The sequence below is a fragment of the Scleropages formosus genome, chromosome 6 (genome assembly GCF_900964775.1).
Source record: "Scleropages formosus chromosome 6, fSclFor1.1, whole genome shotgun sequence".
NCBI lineage: Eukaryota > Metazoa > Chordata > Actinopteri > Osteoglossiformes > Osteoglossidae > Scleropages > Scleropages formosus.
The window spans coordinates 12,487,606-12,502,107 of NC_041811.1; the positions used below are offsets into that span (position 1 = coordinate 12,487,606).

Here is a 14,502-nt window from a genome sequence, read left to right on the forward strand (position 1 = left end):
GTGATGGCAAAGCAGAGCCCATTACGACGAGAGCCGGTATCGATCGACTTGGCCAAGGTGGAAGCGCGACGGACGGGGGCAGATGCCCGGCGACCGGGGAAAGGAGCTCCGTCCAGGGGACACGCCGCTCACAAGTGACATCCGGGGACACGGCCGCGGTCCGCTGTCTTTTCCACGGGGGCTTTGGGTGGAGGAGAAATCCTTTGCAAACCCCTGGCTTTCCTGCTCCAGGCTTTCAGCACAAAACACAGCTGTCCTCTAGCTGGTAGCGCAGCGGTTAGAGATGTTTCTTTTGGACCCAAAAGGTTGCGGGTTCATCCCCACCTCCGGATGTGGTACCCTCAGCAGCGTACTTACTCTCAGTGGCCGCAGTGAAATGACCCAGCTGTATAAATGGGTCAGTAATTGTAGCCTAGGTAGATTGACTTTGAAACTTTGTGAGTCACTTTGGAGAAAAGTGTCAGATACATGTAAAAACAGAGCGAAGCACCACCTCACAGCTTTTAATGTTTCTTAATGCTTTTAACATTTCAGCTGGTATGAAATGTGGGTTTTAAAGGCGTTTTTAAAAGTAATAAATCGCCCTTTGTTTTTGTCAAACACAGTACTGTTGGAATGTTGTACATGATTAAATGGTTTGCATTTAGAAGGTAAATATGGTTCAAGAATTGTCATTCGTTCCAGTTACAATAATTTCACGTTATTTTTAAATTTTAAGGCTTTTCGTTCAGGTGAAAATGCTGCAAAAAAAAAAAGAAAACAGAGAGACGTTGAATATTGAAAGAAAGACGACGTTGTGCTTTTGGCACTTGAAGATTATGACATTTTTAAAGCTTGGAATTTAGAACATGTTTGTTTGTAAAAACGAGTATTAATTTGAGAAAATCCCAAAAAAATGTGATCTAAAAAGCAGCTGGAGACGGGAAACGAGACAATAAAACTTTCAAATGATATTTTCGGACCTTGAGGTCAATTACAAGTTCGGTCTCCTCCTCCTGTGTCTCCACTTCAGAGATTTGAAACAACAAGTGATTAATATTAATAAACTTGTCCATTTGTCGATAATTTTATTTAGATTGGTAACATGGCATTCTTCTCGGCGTGTTGTTGCGGTAATTTATCCTTTTTATTGATTCTGAAATTTCTGGGAGGAAAAACTGCAGAAGAACGCAATGTTTAGAATCCTGGACAATAAAACTAAGAAAATTAATAAAAAGTAATATGTATGTATAATATACCTGTCACGTCTGCGCCTTGTTTCTGTGAGCGCTCTATTATTATAATAAAATGTAACTGAACTGAAAAAATATGTATGATGTATAGATATTTTATAATTAATTTAATTAATTATATATAATGACATATTTTAGTTTCTTTTCGCGTTTCAAGCGCGAATCTCCACACAGAAATATCCTTATGGTGTTTATACACACACACACACACACACACACACACACACACACACACACACGAGGAGGTGACACCATGAAGAATTAGTGATGTGGGGAAAAGAATAAATAAATAAACGGCAGCAGAGTATGAAAAGTACGAGGATTATGAGCGAGGAAGGTGTGTGTTTGCGGACAGTGGAGTGTCAGCGCCTTTCTGTGGCGGAAAATGTCCCGTTAATTGTAAATATTCGTATTCATAAATTCATATTTGCCAACATTAAAATCACGGCGGCTGTTCTCGACGCTATGTGTCTCTCCTGTTCTTTTTACTGCTGGATAGAGACACACATTACGGCTTTTTTTAATAAAAGCCCTTCAGATTTGGACGCAGCTCAGTTCTGATTTAGGCGGGAAATTGACGCTCTTCGCAAATTTAGGTCGTTTTCGCTTTTTCTGTCTCACCCACACAACTTGTGCACGTTTCCTAAGAGTCTCTTTCGAATGAACACCTTACATTCTTTGTGCGAGTTGCCTCTTTAACATTCAGCTTACGGAATATTTGAGATACCAGTTTAAAAAAAATATATTACCATGTTTGAAAAGGAAAGACGACAGTATGTGACAATCGTCCGTCGCAAGTGTCCGACAATAGCGCGCGCGTATGTACGAACATCTCACACACACACACACACACACACACACTCTCTCTCTCTCTCTCTCTCTCTCTCTCTCTCTCTCTCTCTCTTACTGCCGATAATGCGATCATACACATATATGAACTTTCCCGGACACTCAAAAAGTGATTTAAATAAGGGATCCCTGAGAAAGTAAAGTGTGTGAAAGATGTTCCGAAGGGGTAAAGTCGGGGTAAAGAGGAGAAAGGCCCGACGGCTCGCGGCTCCGCCGACATACGAACACTTTCCTCTAGTTACGACAGGAGAAAGTTGGACAGGGCAAAAGTGTCAAGTGAAACCCTTCCAGGAGGTCCCACTGTGCGAGAAGGCTTCAAAATACCTGCTTTTTCAAATGAACGGTAGTGCTTAAATGGATTTGTTCATTAAAAATTAATTTTACTCATCCTTCCTTAAAATGCTGACTATACCTTACTGCATCAGTCGTTACAGAACAGGCCTGGAGGCACTTTTCAGTCACTGAACTTTCTTTTTAAAATGTGTCATTTATTTTTCCCTACAAAGAGGCCTCTGCACAATGACACATTTTAAATGTAGTATTATGTATGTAAGTTTTAATGACACTGGCAAAGTCAAATAATATGGCACCCGCACTGCAGCTAAAAAGCATACATTAATTATTCACTTTGTATATGGGTTATTTCAAAATAGAGCATTTAAGTAACAGAAAATAATATTTTAAGTGTTGAACAGTTTCATGTTAATATATTAATAAGTGGTGCTCAATAATTCATGCTGGAGCTTCTGCTGGAGCAAGAATGAAGAATAATATGAAGAACAGTCTCCATACCAGCAAACTGGGCGTTCTGCCTCCATCCCCTGCGAAGGTGACGACAGTGGAAAAACCAGCCGACATTGTAAGGAATGGCCTTTTTGTTTGGCTCCCGCTGTGATCCCTGCCTGGTGGGACAGTCGATGAGCACGGCGGTCCTCCCAGATGAGCCATCGCACGTTGGTTAAGACCCTTCGCTCACAGCCCTGCTGCGTTCCCCTCTAACCTTTCTTTTATTCCCTTCTCTGACTTTGGGAGCACTTTCTCCCGCTTCTACAGACGAATAATATTCTTTAGGTCACGAAAAAGGCCCTCTGTCACAGAACACGTCGCGCAGGTTCTCGTGGCGGACTCAGGATGCGGTACACGGATTCTGCAGAAATGAATCTGTATTTCTTTCACCGTGTGTGCAGTGCAGTTGCAGATGGAGAGGCTAAAAACGGTGAAAGCACCGCAGAAGATGCATGGAAAGAGGCGTACGGCTTTAGCGTGGACATAACGTTGGGTAACAAAGAGCAGTTTTTTTTTCACAGAGCCCCATGTATTAGAAAAAATTTAACATCTGGAGGACGTCAGTCATCGAGCGACACCAGCCTCCCGTGGAATAAATAATCTGTGTGTTTCCATCACTCAAACTGCGGAAAGCTGCTGAGTTTCTCTCAACAGAAACTTATATTATACCGATTGGGACAAGTGACCCCAACAATACTGCCCAGAGACATTTTACAGTCCTCACAGAAACATGCAAGAAGTATTAATTCTGCTATTTTTCTCAGTGACGTAGCAGCAAAGACAAGTTGCGTTAAAAATGTTTCCAATTATGTATTTCATTGTTCCATAATCTGTCGAGGATTTATTTTTTTGATCGCAGCGTCCTCTGAAGCACAGCAACAGAGAATAGACTACCGGCATGTAGTATTCCTGCATAATTACAGAGAAAAGCAAATGTAAAGAAATAATAAAAGGTAAAGGTAAAAATACTGTACCTGTCAGGAACAGTCGTGTTCCAGGTTTTCATGTTCACTTGATTTTTTTTCTGCTCGCTGTTTATTTTTCGAAGGCGTTTGTATGCTGACATGGGAAAGGCCCGTGTACGTGCGTCCTTTGGAGCGAGATGTTACACGCGCTACGTTTTCCCACTTGCTGGGCCGCCGAGGCCAGACCTACATGTGCAACTGCTTAAACGAAGGGGGCTCTCCGTCTTCCTTTGTAGGAGGACAGACTGACAGTTGGAAACATCTGTTGTATAAAAATAGTGACTGATGACAAAATTATAGGCAGCGCGAGGAGTCGCCAGCTTTGAAAACGAGAGTAATGTGAAGGTAAAAGGTTCAGAGCCGGGCTCGGCTCCTCGACGCGTCCACAGCGAGAGGTCCCCTGAAGTCTGGGCCTGGCAGATGCGTGGCGAGCAAGAGCTCTCGATGAACGCAGTAAATCAAGGGGCTACTGTACCCCTCGGGTATGGAGGCCTTGCCTTTGAACAGGCCGCATCCGTCTGCCCTCCTTTCGTCTCCTCGTTCTGTTCACCTGGGGGACTTGGCAGCTTCCGATCGAAACTATTCCAGTAAAACTTTTTTTATTTATTTTTTTTAATTATTTGTTTCCATCGACTTTCTTTGCCTTTTTGTTTCACGGGGAAATATTTTTGACTCGAGCTAATGTGATTCGTAACTCAAACGTTCTGTTTTGAATGTATATCATGGGCTCTGTTCGCTTTCCGAACACATTCTGTGATCAAGAGAGTAAAACGAGAAGCAGACAGGTGACCTGCTCTACAGCTGTGGTAAGCAGCCATCCACACTGCGGACATGGATATTTCTTTGTGAATGAGTCTCCGAAAGTCATCAGGGGTTTTTTCAATAGTGTTATTGTCAGAGCGACACAGGCAGGGTGGGCAAACGGAGGAATGAAGGGTTTCCCAAAGCTGTTTCTTCTGCCTTGAGCCTTGTGGTCTTCGGGAAAACAAGTGCAGCTTTATCAGGGTGTTTAAAAAAAAAGAAAAAAAAATCTGTTAAAAAAATTCAGAAAAAAATTGACAACATATACTGGGGAAGCGTTAACTGAATATATTTGACGGTTTGGGGACAATCCTTTAATGACAATCCTTTGTCATTAAAGAATTTTTTTTCCTACATTAGAAATAGTTCTATTTATGTGCGTACAATAACAAGCAATGAGTTCTCAGCAATACTGCTTTGTACATGCAGTTAAATAGCTTGGTTAGAGAGCGAAGGCGGATTGCCGCCGTAGAGGGAGCCAAGGCTGAAATGTTGGTGAAACGTTGGCTAACGTCGCCCCCTTGTGGGGAAGCTGCGGAATTGCATGTGCGTCACACAGCAGGCGCGATCGAACAAACGCTTTCCTTCCTACGGCGCACTGTGCACGTGACGATCGATCCGTTCCTGTTCGGCTCGCTTACGTGCAATGTCTGGTTCTGCACGGTGTTGCAGGATATGAAATGTGACACAGACTGGCAACTAGCAAACACACCGTTAATTGCACTAAAACGTTCACTGTTCGTCTTGAACACGGGCAGAACCTCGAAATACACTCATCCCCCGTTATTCGGTCTCCGGACATTTTACATCCGGGTTATGCGGCATCAGGTCCGTAATTATTAGTGGATTAATTGTTGGAATTTGTCCAGTCCGGATTTCTAATTCTGTGTTTTCCATTATTAAAATGGCATTTACAAACTAGCACATTTTTAATTTCAGCGTTTATTTATGCAAATGAATAAACAAATTTAAATTTTTCTCAAGGAAATTATGAAGAATATGTACATTTTTCAATATTTCTACATAAACAGATTAGGACTGGATGACAGGGAAGAAGTGTATTTCTCCATTGTATCTTCCATACAGAAAGGCATAGCGTATGATGGAAAATAGTGACTTGTGTATTTCTGCCTTTTTTGGAATCCCTCAGGGTTCTGTTCTAGGGCCGTTCACTTTTCAGGTTCTGCGTTGTCCCTAGAACCCTGTGCAACCATGGCACCTCTGTTTTAAGCTCTGCAGATGATACCCAGTTCTGCTCGGCTGTGTGAACGTTGGTTGTTCTGTTTGACTGTCTGACTTTTTGTTACGAGTTCCGTTAAATTTCACACACTACACTTATTCAGAAAAGATAATCCATGTTACTAAATGTAGAGTTTTGTTTTTTTTTTTTTAAGAAAAAGAAATTTTCTATTAGGCATCATGTCTTGGGTGATTATCTTGAAAGATAAAGATGATCTTCTTTTTTTAAAAAAAATCCAACCCTCAGTTAACATTGGAATGTGTTATCAAGGAGGAATAAAAACTTCTTAAAAATTCGTACTTTTTGACTTCTTTCAATCCTCTCCATGATCTCAGCCTCAGTTTTCATGTTCCTGCAGGTGTTTAATGCACGTATTTGCATATCATTTTGATACTTCTAAAGTAAGTAACGTCTTGAACATTTTTCCAACGAAAACGAAACATATTGCTTAACGAAGTTTCTTTCACGGTGTAGCAGACAACAAAGAGCGCCTTGTAGAGAGGTGGAACGAGCTGCCACGACAAGCTGTCAACACCCTGACCCCCATCAGGCCCAACACACACACACACACACACACTCTTCACTGCGATCAGGGGGGTCATCTGTTTGTTTTCACATCACCTCCATCGTGCCAGAAACAAGATGGCCATCTTCTGGCATCGCTAACAACGAACAAAGCGACCTGACAGTTCACACATCGTAACATCGCTGCAACACTGCGGTGACATGATAGGCTAACGAAAGGACAGGAGGAACGTGTGTGATGGGTTCCAAAGCCGAGGAAGACAACATCAGTAAGTATGTATGTGTGTGCAGCATATATAGTGTCTATGCGTATGTACTGAAACACACACACACACTTTACATACATATAACAGTAAACGTTCACAAGTATGAGGAATATAAACACGTGAACACATTACAATCTAGTTTGTTTGACAATGTTTATTAACCAAACCAAGTGTTTTTCAGCATGGGAAATATGTGCACATATTCATTTAGCTTCTTCTCCAAAGCAATTTGCAGCATTAAGCTCTTACCAATGATGTACTCATTTATACAGCTGGGTGATTTTTACTGTATCTGTCCAGGATCAAGAATATACTACAGCAGGAGGTGGGATTTGACCCCGGTCCTTCAAGCGCAAGTTGTAATCAGTATGAAACCCGGGTGCCCTCGGCTGCCTGTGACACATGAGCGACAAGGCACTGGAACGATGGGCCTCGACACGGAGCTCCGCAGATGTGTGATAAATCAGTGTGTGCGCTCACCCCCCGGGAGATAGTCTGTCAACAGCTGCACACGCTTCTGCAACGCCTTCATCGCACCACCGCGTAGCAGAGTTCAGCTCCACTCTACTCAGTTTTTACACCACAGCTGGATTCCTCTATTACTGCTCTGTGCGTGTTAAGAGGAAGGCGGCACATCGGTGCAGCGGGTAGTGGATAATCCTCACAGCTTTGGATCAAGGTTTGGATCCAACTCGCTCTGTGTGGAGATGGAACGTTATCCCCTTATTCGGTTGGATTTCCTCCCGCGGTCGAAAGATGTGCGGAAAAAGACTCTGGTTGCCTCCCCTACTGCGAAATCCATGAGCAGTCAGTGATGGTCTACTTCCCCAACCCATCCTCCCGCTGTCCATTCTCACAAACTTCCCGAAGCCCCGACCTCTAACCGCCGTCCCCGGAGTTGGTGTCACCCCACATAGCTCTTTGGTTTGGTCCGATGTCTCCAAAACGCTGCCCGCGGTCATAGCAGAGCGAGGGAAAGCACAGAGAGCAGTGTGATTCCCCCGGTTTCTTATTCATTGTAAGAGGTTCAAGAGTAATTTCTGTGGCTGTTTTTACGTTTATGGGGGGTTTTTTAACGTTTAAAGTCTATTCTTAACAAGGATCTTGCATTCAGGGAAACTGCTGCAGACCTCTTTGAAGCAAAGAGTTTCCGTTTCTTGTAAGGGGCATTGTCACAGATATAAAGGTTTCTCCCCCCATCGTTTTTATGAAGCGTTGGGTATGCCGATGTTAAAATCTTTGAAGTCTGCTGAGCTTTCATCTTCCGGTACCGTGTTTACTCTGGCAGGAGTGTTAATGTGCACGGTTCCCGAGGCCTGCGGGGAGCGTTGCTCCGTGAGGAGGCAGGGAAATTTGGAGGAAGGGCATTCCGAGACAAACGCTCTTTATGCAGGAGTCTGTCGGAGCCAAGAGGACCCCCCCGACCCCACCATATAAAGCTGAGCTTGAGGATCCTGCTCCAGCGCCCAGGGACACGCACTTGTGTTTGGACACGGGTTTCCGTCCTGAGGCCGTGGTGCCCTCGGGGGCTTTGGAGGGGAGTTCTATTTACATCATGTGACACTTGCCCTTAACTGCGGCAAAAAATGGGGTATTCATCACTCCGTGTAGAAAAGCACAAGTCATGACTAGAAAAATATACCGTCTGATCATTTGTTCTGCCGCTCAGTAACAGCAGCATTTCATTAACAGACGTGTTACAGTATTGAGGCATATTGCTGTTGCAGTTACGTACCTAAAGCTTATGAGTATACGTGAGTATTTAGATTTATGCACACTTTCGTGTATTGATCAGCGAATAATTTATTCTTTTTTCAAAATTTTTTGTCTGATGCTCAGTACTCAGGTATCTTATTTGGGTTTATACTGAGAAGAGCTGAAATTTTTTAATGGTCGCAAACGACTCACATACGCCTGTTTGTAACCGGTAATTCTAAATTAAAAAAATGAAAAAAAGGAAACATTTCAAACTATGGAAAATACCCAAAGCGGTATCTCCAATTTTGCATTTATTCATGTAGTTAATGCTTTTCTACAAAGTGACTTTCAATCTTACGTTTATACACTACTTACAGCGGTTTACCCATTTACGCAGCTGGGTCATTTTTTTACCATTTCAGATCAGTGTAAGTTCCTTGATCAAGGATACTACAGCGGGAGGTGGGATTCAGACCTGAGTCGTCTGAGTGACAGGCAGCAGCTCTAACCAGTACGCCACCTGCTGCTGGGAATGTGTTTTCCAGTCATGTACAGAATACTGTGTAAGTGATTTAATTATGACTGAATATTTCAAATGTTACTCTTCCTTTCATGAGGACTGATTGTCTCCCAGTTTCAATTTGCTTTATTTTGACACAACTGTATGTCACGGAAAAGGGGGTGCGGTGGTGCAGTGGGTTTGGCCTCTCCCTGCTCTTGGGTGGGTTTTGGGTTTGAGTCCCACTTGGGATGCTCTGTGACGGACTGGCGTCCCGTCCTGGGTGTGTCCCCTCCCCCTTCAGCCTCACGCCCTGTGTTACCGGGTTAGGCTCCGGTTCACCACGACCCCGTTTGGGATAAGCGGCTACAGTCAATGTGTGTGTGTGTCACGGTGCACAGGCTGGTGTCTTTAGCTGCCTTGAGAAGGTTCCCAGAATTCCACAGGGTCTTTATGGTCGTCGGTGTCCCGCCCAGCTTTGAGTGTGAGGCTCCATGACGAATGTGGCTGTCTCGCTGCCACCTTGTAAAGCGGAGCAGCCCGACGCGCCAACATGGGCTGACCCCCCGCTGACCCCATGGACCCACCACGTTGCCAAAACTTCAAAGTGTGGTAATGACAGACACCTCAGGCCCCCCCTAAGCGGCAGTGAAGGCTGGCAGAGTCAGCGGTGGGCCAGACTGTTGGGGGCCGTTGCTGTCCAGGGGTTCATGGCGGGTTCAGCGGTCTGGTCCATCTCACCCCAGAGCGTTCCTTCAGGAAAACAGAGGCCCTACACATCCCATCTGCTGTGTGCAGTGCTACAGAGGTGCCGTGGTACATGAGCAGAACATCTGCAGGGCCGGTCCTGTCCTGTCCTCAACACACAGATATATATATAGACACAGATAAATGTCATTTAAACACGTTTATAGTTTAATCTGTGTGGTGCTCAGAAGTGTCAGATTCTTACCTTGTCCAAAAAAAGTTTGTTCTGCTTTATTTAAAACAGATTCCTATTGATTTTAAATTGTCTGAGTGATATTTAAGAATACTGCACTGTGCTGATGCGTACTACAGTTAAGTAAAATGTAACCGCTGCTGTTGCCCCAGTCATGTTTCCTACTTAGGGATTTCTAAGTTCACATTGCTTTTGCCCCGCTATTCTTGTACGTAAAATACAGTAATGTCTTGCAAAATATCTAAAGGCTTGGATTTTCTCGTTTTTTTTCCTTAAGCAAAATTTCCATGCCTTATTCAATTAGAGAAGCAGCTGTGGTATTTTATGGAAACGTGCTGAAGGTCACCAGCACATGAAGAACATTCACCAACATTTCAGCAGCAGGTGACTTTTCATGGGGCGGCACAGTGGTGCAGTGGGTAGCACTGCAGCCTCACAGCACATAGGCTGTTTGGGCATGATTTGAACCTGGCTCAGCCTCTATGAAGTTTGCGTGTTCATCCTGTTTCTATGTGGGTGTCCTCCGGGTGCTCTGGTTTCTGCCCACAGTCCAAAGACAGGCAGATCAGGTGAACCGGTGCATGTGCAGCCACTCCGGAACGGATTTGCATCCCATCCAAGGTGTAAACTGCCCAGTTCTGGGTCCAGTGATTCCAAAACAGGCTCGGGACCATCAAGACCATGACCAGGATGAGCACTTGAATGTGATTTTTGAGAGATGTTGGACCCAAGTCTTTTGCTAATGTAGTTTTTGTGATTTCAAAAGGTTCATAAGCAGCGGAACGGGTACAGTGACTCTACAGCAAGACTCAAGTTCTCAGTGGTCCTTGCTAAGTGTGCTGCACAGGTGCGTGTCAGTGGGAGTTCTTCCATCGGTCCGCACCGGAAACACACTCGGCCTCCCTTGTGGTCCAGCATCCTGGGCTAAACAGAACCTAAGAGGTTCAGCCTTGAAGGACCTGGTCCTGCGCTGCACTGGAGAGTCTTTGGAGACAAAACCTCTGAGAACAGGTGAGCTCTGGATGTTGACTCGGGAAGACGCAGAACTTCGACGTGTGTTTGGTCATTGGGCCCAGTGTCGCAAAACCAAACTAGATTATTTACTCAAACCCTGCTGCAGATGATGTGCACACATTCCCTCTTGTTACAGGACTTAATACCTCCTGTGTTAGGAGTGTTTGGTTTCTACCACATGATGATCTGGCCTACATTTACATTAATTCCTTTATCTGACACTTTCTCCAAAGTCACTTAGAGCATTGAGCTACTCACAATTATTAACCCATTGATACAGCTCGGTAATTCAGGTGGAGGTGGGTCCAAAGGCAACAGCTCTAACCACTGCACTACCAGCTGCTTAAATAAATGTTAACTCTATTTACATACATTACTAGCGCAAAGACACGTGTTTCAGGTGAACTGATGCCTCTGAATTGCCCCTAGTTTCCGCACACATGTGTGACTGCCCTGTGATAGACTGGTGTTCCATTGAGGGTGTACTCCGCCTCACCCCCGAGCTTCCAGGATAGGATCCAGACCACTGCAGCTATGCATTAAAACCACCAATTTGTGGGGATAAAATTGTTTTGACTGTTGGTGGTTTCGATTGTAGTAATAAGGATAAAATGGAAAATTTGACTGCCGCAGAACCCATCCAACACACACACACACGATAGCAACCAAGTGTACACAACTGCAGGAAAATGGCTAATTCTTCATAAAAATGATCCCAGACTACAACTGCCCTCCTGCAGACGTAAAAAAAAGAAAAAAGCTCCAGCTCAGTTACAAACCGAACGTCACAAAGCGAGCACACCGGTTTTTCCATAATTTAATAATTTACTAAAAAAAGAGTGTAAAAGATACAGATCTTTTCCCCAAGATAGATCTGACTGATATTGATATTCAAAATGATAACAGGTGTATCAAATTTGCAAACTTGATGTCTTTTTTTTTTCCTATTAGTGTACTTTCACAGCAATGCACTAATCTTACCCCCCTCCCTAACCCTGCCAATCCGCAGCCCCGTACTCGACAGATATTCATACATTTAAAAAAAAAAAAAAAAAAAAGTCCACCGCAAAAAAAAAAAGAAATGCTTCATAAGAATCACATATGATAAAATAAATCAAACCAGCATGAAATATACAGCTTTGAGAGTTTCCAAGAAACGTAGCGTAAATGTGTGTGTACAAACATGCGAGGGATTATACAAATAGCAGGGCTCTGCAAAGGTGGGGGAGCAGCGACAGAAAAACAGGAAGTTCAATGGTCTGCTTTACAGCGTCTAAAACCACCACTAAAATAATGCATATTAGTTAAACATACAATACCTTTTTAATGCTCAGATGCATACTTTTATATCTATTGCCTATTTCAAGTTTACTTTGCAGAAAAAAAATCATAAATATATCTGCATCATTTAGTTCCTTAACTTAAACCATTAAATAAAAAAAGGCTAAAAGACAACATTTCTTGATAATAATAACAACAATAAAAAAGTATAGGAAACTAAAATGCATTATCTTTGATAACAGATGTATATTTCTCGATTTTTTAAAGAATAGACTTTTCCCCCCTCATATGTGGCTGATTTAAGGAGGTGTATATATATATTAGGGCTAGTACGAACTAGTGAGCGACAATTCAGCTGGAAGTCATTGTGGGACAGTGTAAAATATGTGGTCCGGTGAGATCGACGTTAAAAACGTTGATTTTGAGTACGTACAAATATCGTTCTCGCACCCGCGCTTTGCACCTTGGTTGCTTTCCTTTGCCATAACACTTCCGGGGTTTTTTTGTGTTGAAAGGCCGCCTTGGCGAGCAGCTCAACGAAAGCGAGGACCGAAATGATGCATCGGATAGGCTCGTGACATAAATACGCATTATAATGTACAGTCTTTAAAAATTTGAAATGTATTTCACATCACTGCGACGCGCTGCCAGAGAGCACGAGAGCTTTTTCTTAAGGTCGTTACAGTGCTTGTGTTGTCTGCCTTGCTTTTAAAAAACTCCATGTTACGCAAAAGTTCCCTGAAGGTTGTGTAAAAAATGGACGCACATTAATTAGCCGATTGTCCCAGCTGATTAGCCCTAATATATATGTATTTATATATTCATTTATATTACAAGATGCTATATATAGACACATTTCTTATATATGGCATCTTGTCAATTTCGTTATTTTTTTTTTTCTCTTAAATGAAATACCTAATTGCAAGGCTAATGTAATTAAATTTGGAGGCCTTGATTTATTTTTTTAATTCTCATTTTTGCTTTAATTAATAAAATAATTCTTTGTAAATTCTTTGTTCAGTCCTTTGTAAATGTCAGTTTTACACTATACACAATTAACATTTGTTTTTCAATTCATTTCTCAAAAATCAGTCCAGCACATTAGTAATCTAAAACAGTAAAATAGTCACTTGAGAGAGGAGGGGAAAGTGCCTTTTGTTTTTATCTTTTTTTTTTTTTTTTTTTTTTTTTTTAAATATTGATTTTTTTTTTTTTTTTTTTTAAACCCTCAGAGGAGACCAGACTCCTTGTCCTCTGGCTGATGTCGAATACGCGAATGCTGTTAGTAGCTTGTTAGCGAATTAGCTCAGGACAACTTGGTACAAGGAACGAGGGACAGGATAGCACGTGAGGGGCCGCAGGGAACTGCGCTCATCTCCGCAGGCCTGCAGTTCGTCCTTTCCTACTGCTCCAGCGCTGTGGATCGGTCCCCTCTGGTGCCCCAGGAAGGGGAGGTCGACTCCACAGGCCTTCCTGCGATTTGGTCCTTGATGCTGGTATAGCTGTACTCAAGTGGCTCCTGTCGTGACGGCCGGGGCTCGGGTTAGCCTGCCTTCTGGGCCAAAGAGCGTCGGGTGCCCTGAGGGAGGGTGGCGGCAGGGTACGCGTTCGGGGACGACAGAGTTCCCTTTCCCTCCCGTAGCCCAGGCCGTCGCTCGTGCTGACCATCGCTACCGTCCCGTGTGGGACAACAGCATGGCGGTGGTTAAATCTGTGAAAGCAGATCAAAGGGGGGCGCCATCCCTGGCTTTGTGTGGTGAACCGCACTGGGACCAGGCGGTTTGGTCCTTCCAAGGGTGGCGAGTAAATGCTTGGTCCGTTCCTCCAGCCGCTCTCTACCAGTTTCAATGCACCCCTGGAACAAGGGCAGCGACCGCTGCCCGTAAAGTCACGGCAGACCTAGCCCATGTGAAAAGTCATTGTAGGCCAACATCGTTTTTGCATTTCTACATTCTACTGACACCCATCTGTCTGTACAAGGGCAGGCTGGCCTCGCGCCGTCTCCCTGAACAAAGGGTACCGCTCGAGCCGTGTCCGCAAAGGCGCACGAGACCAGTTATGCATCCGGCGCTCATCCCTGCTGTGGGGGGTGGGGGCGCCATTCCAAAACCACAATGTGACCCATGATCCTCTCTCGCTGCCCCAAAGCCAAGTGTCCCAAGTATCCTGTGAGAGCCCCTTCTCAAGTCTAGAGCAGGTTGAGGATGGCGTTGTACATCTGTGTGAGTATGGCTAGGTGAACGGGCAGGCAGGAGCGGCGGTCCTGGCTTGCGGGAGTGCAGGTGAGCCAGGAGAGGGCGTTGTACTGCTCCAGCACAAACCTGGAGGGGAACACGACCACATGGAGCGACGTCAGCGAGGAAAACGAGAAGCCCTAGTAGCTTCCCTCTCTGCCTCACATACGTC

At 44.1% G+C, this 14,502-nt stretch overlaps 1 protein-coding gene across 4 annotated transcripts in view; it reads right to left on the reverse strand.

Moving 5' to 3' along the window:
- Window positions 1-12,043: 12,043 nt before the first annotated feature.
- The window catches only part of LOC108927187 (mediator of RNA polymerase II transcription subunit 13-like), a 72,215-nt gene continuing 69,756 nt past the window's right edge, over window positions 12,044-14,502 (reverse strand). For all 4 annotated transcript variants that reach the window (XM_029252606.1, XM_029252605.1, XM_029252604.1 and 1 more), the window contains exon 31: window positions 12,044-14,417. In XM_029252606.1, the coding sequence (XP_029108439.1) occupies window positions 14,285-14,417 (133 nt within the window). In that variant the 3' untranslated portion in view covers window positions 12,044-14,284. The remainder of the gene's footprint in view (window positions 14,418-14,502) is intronic.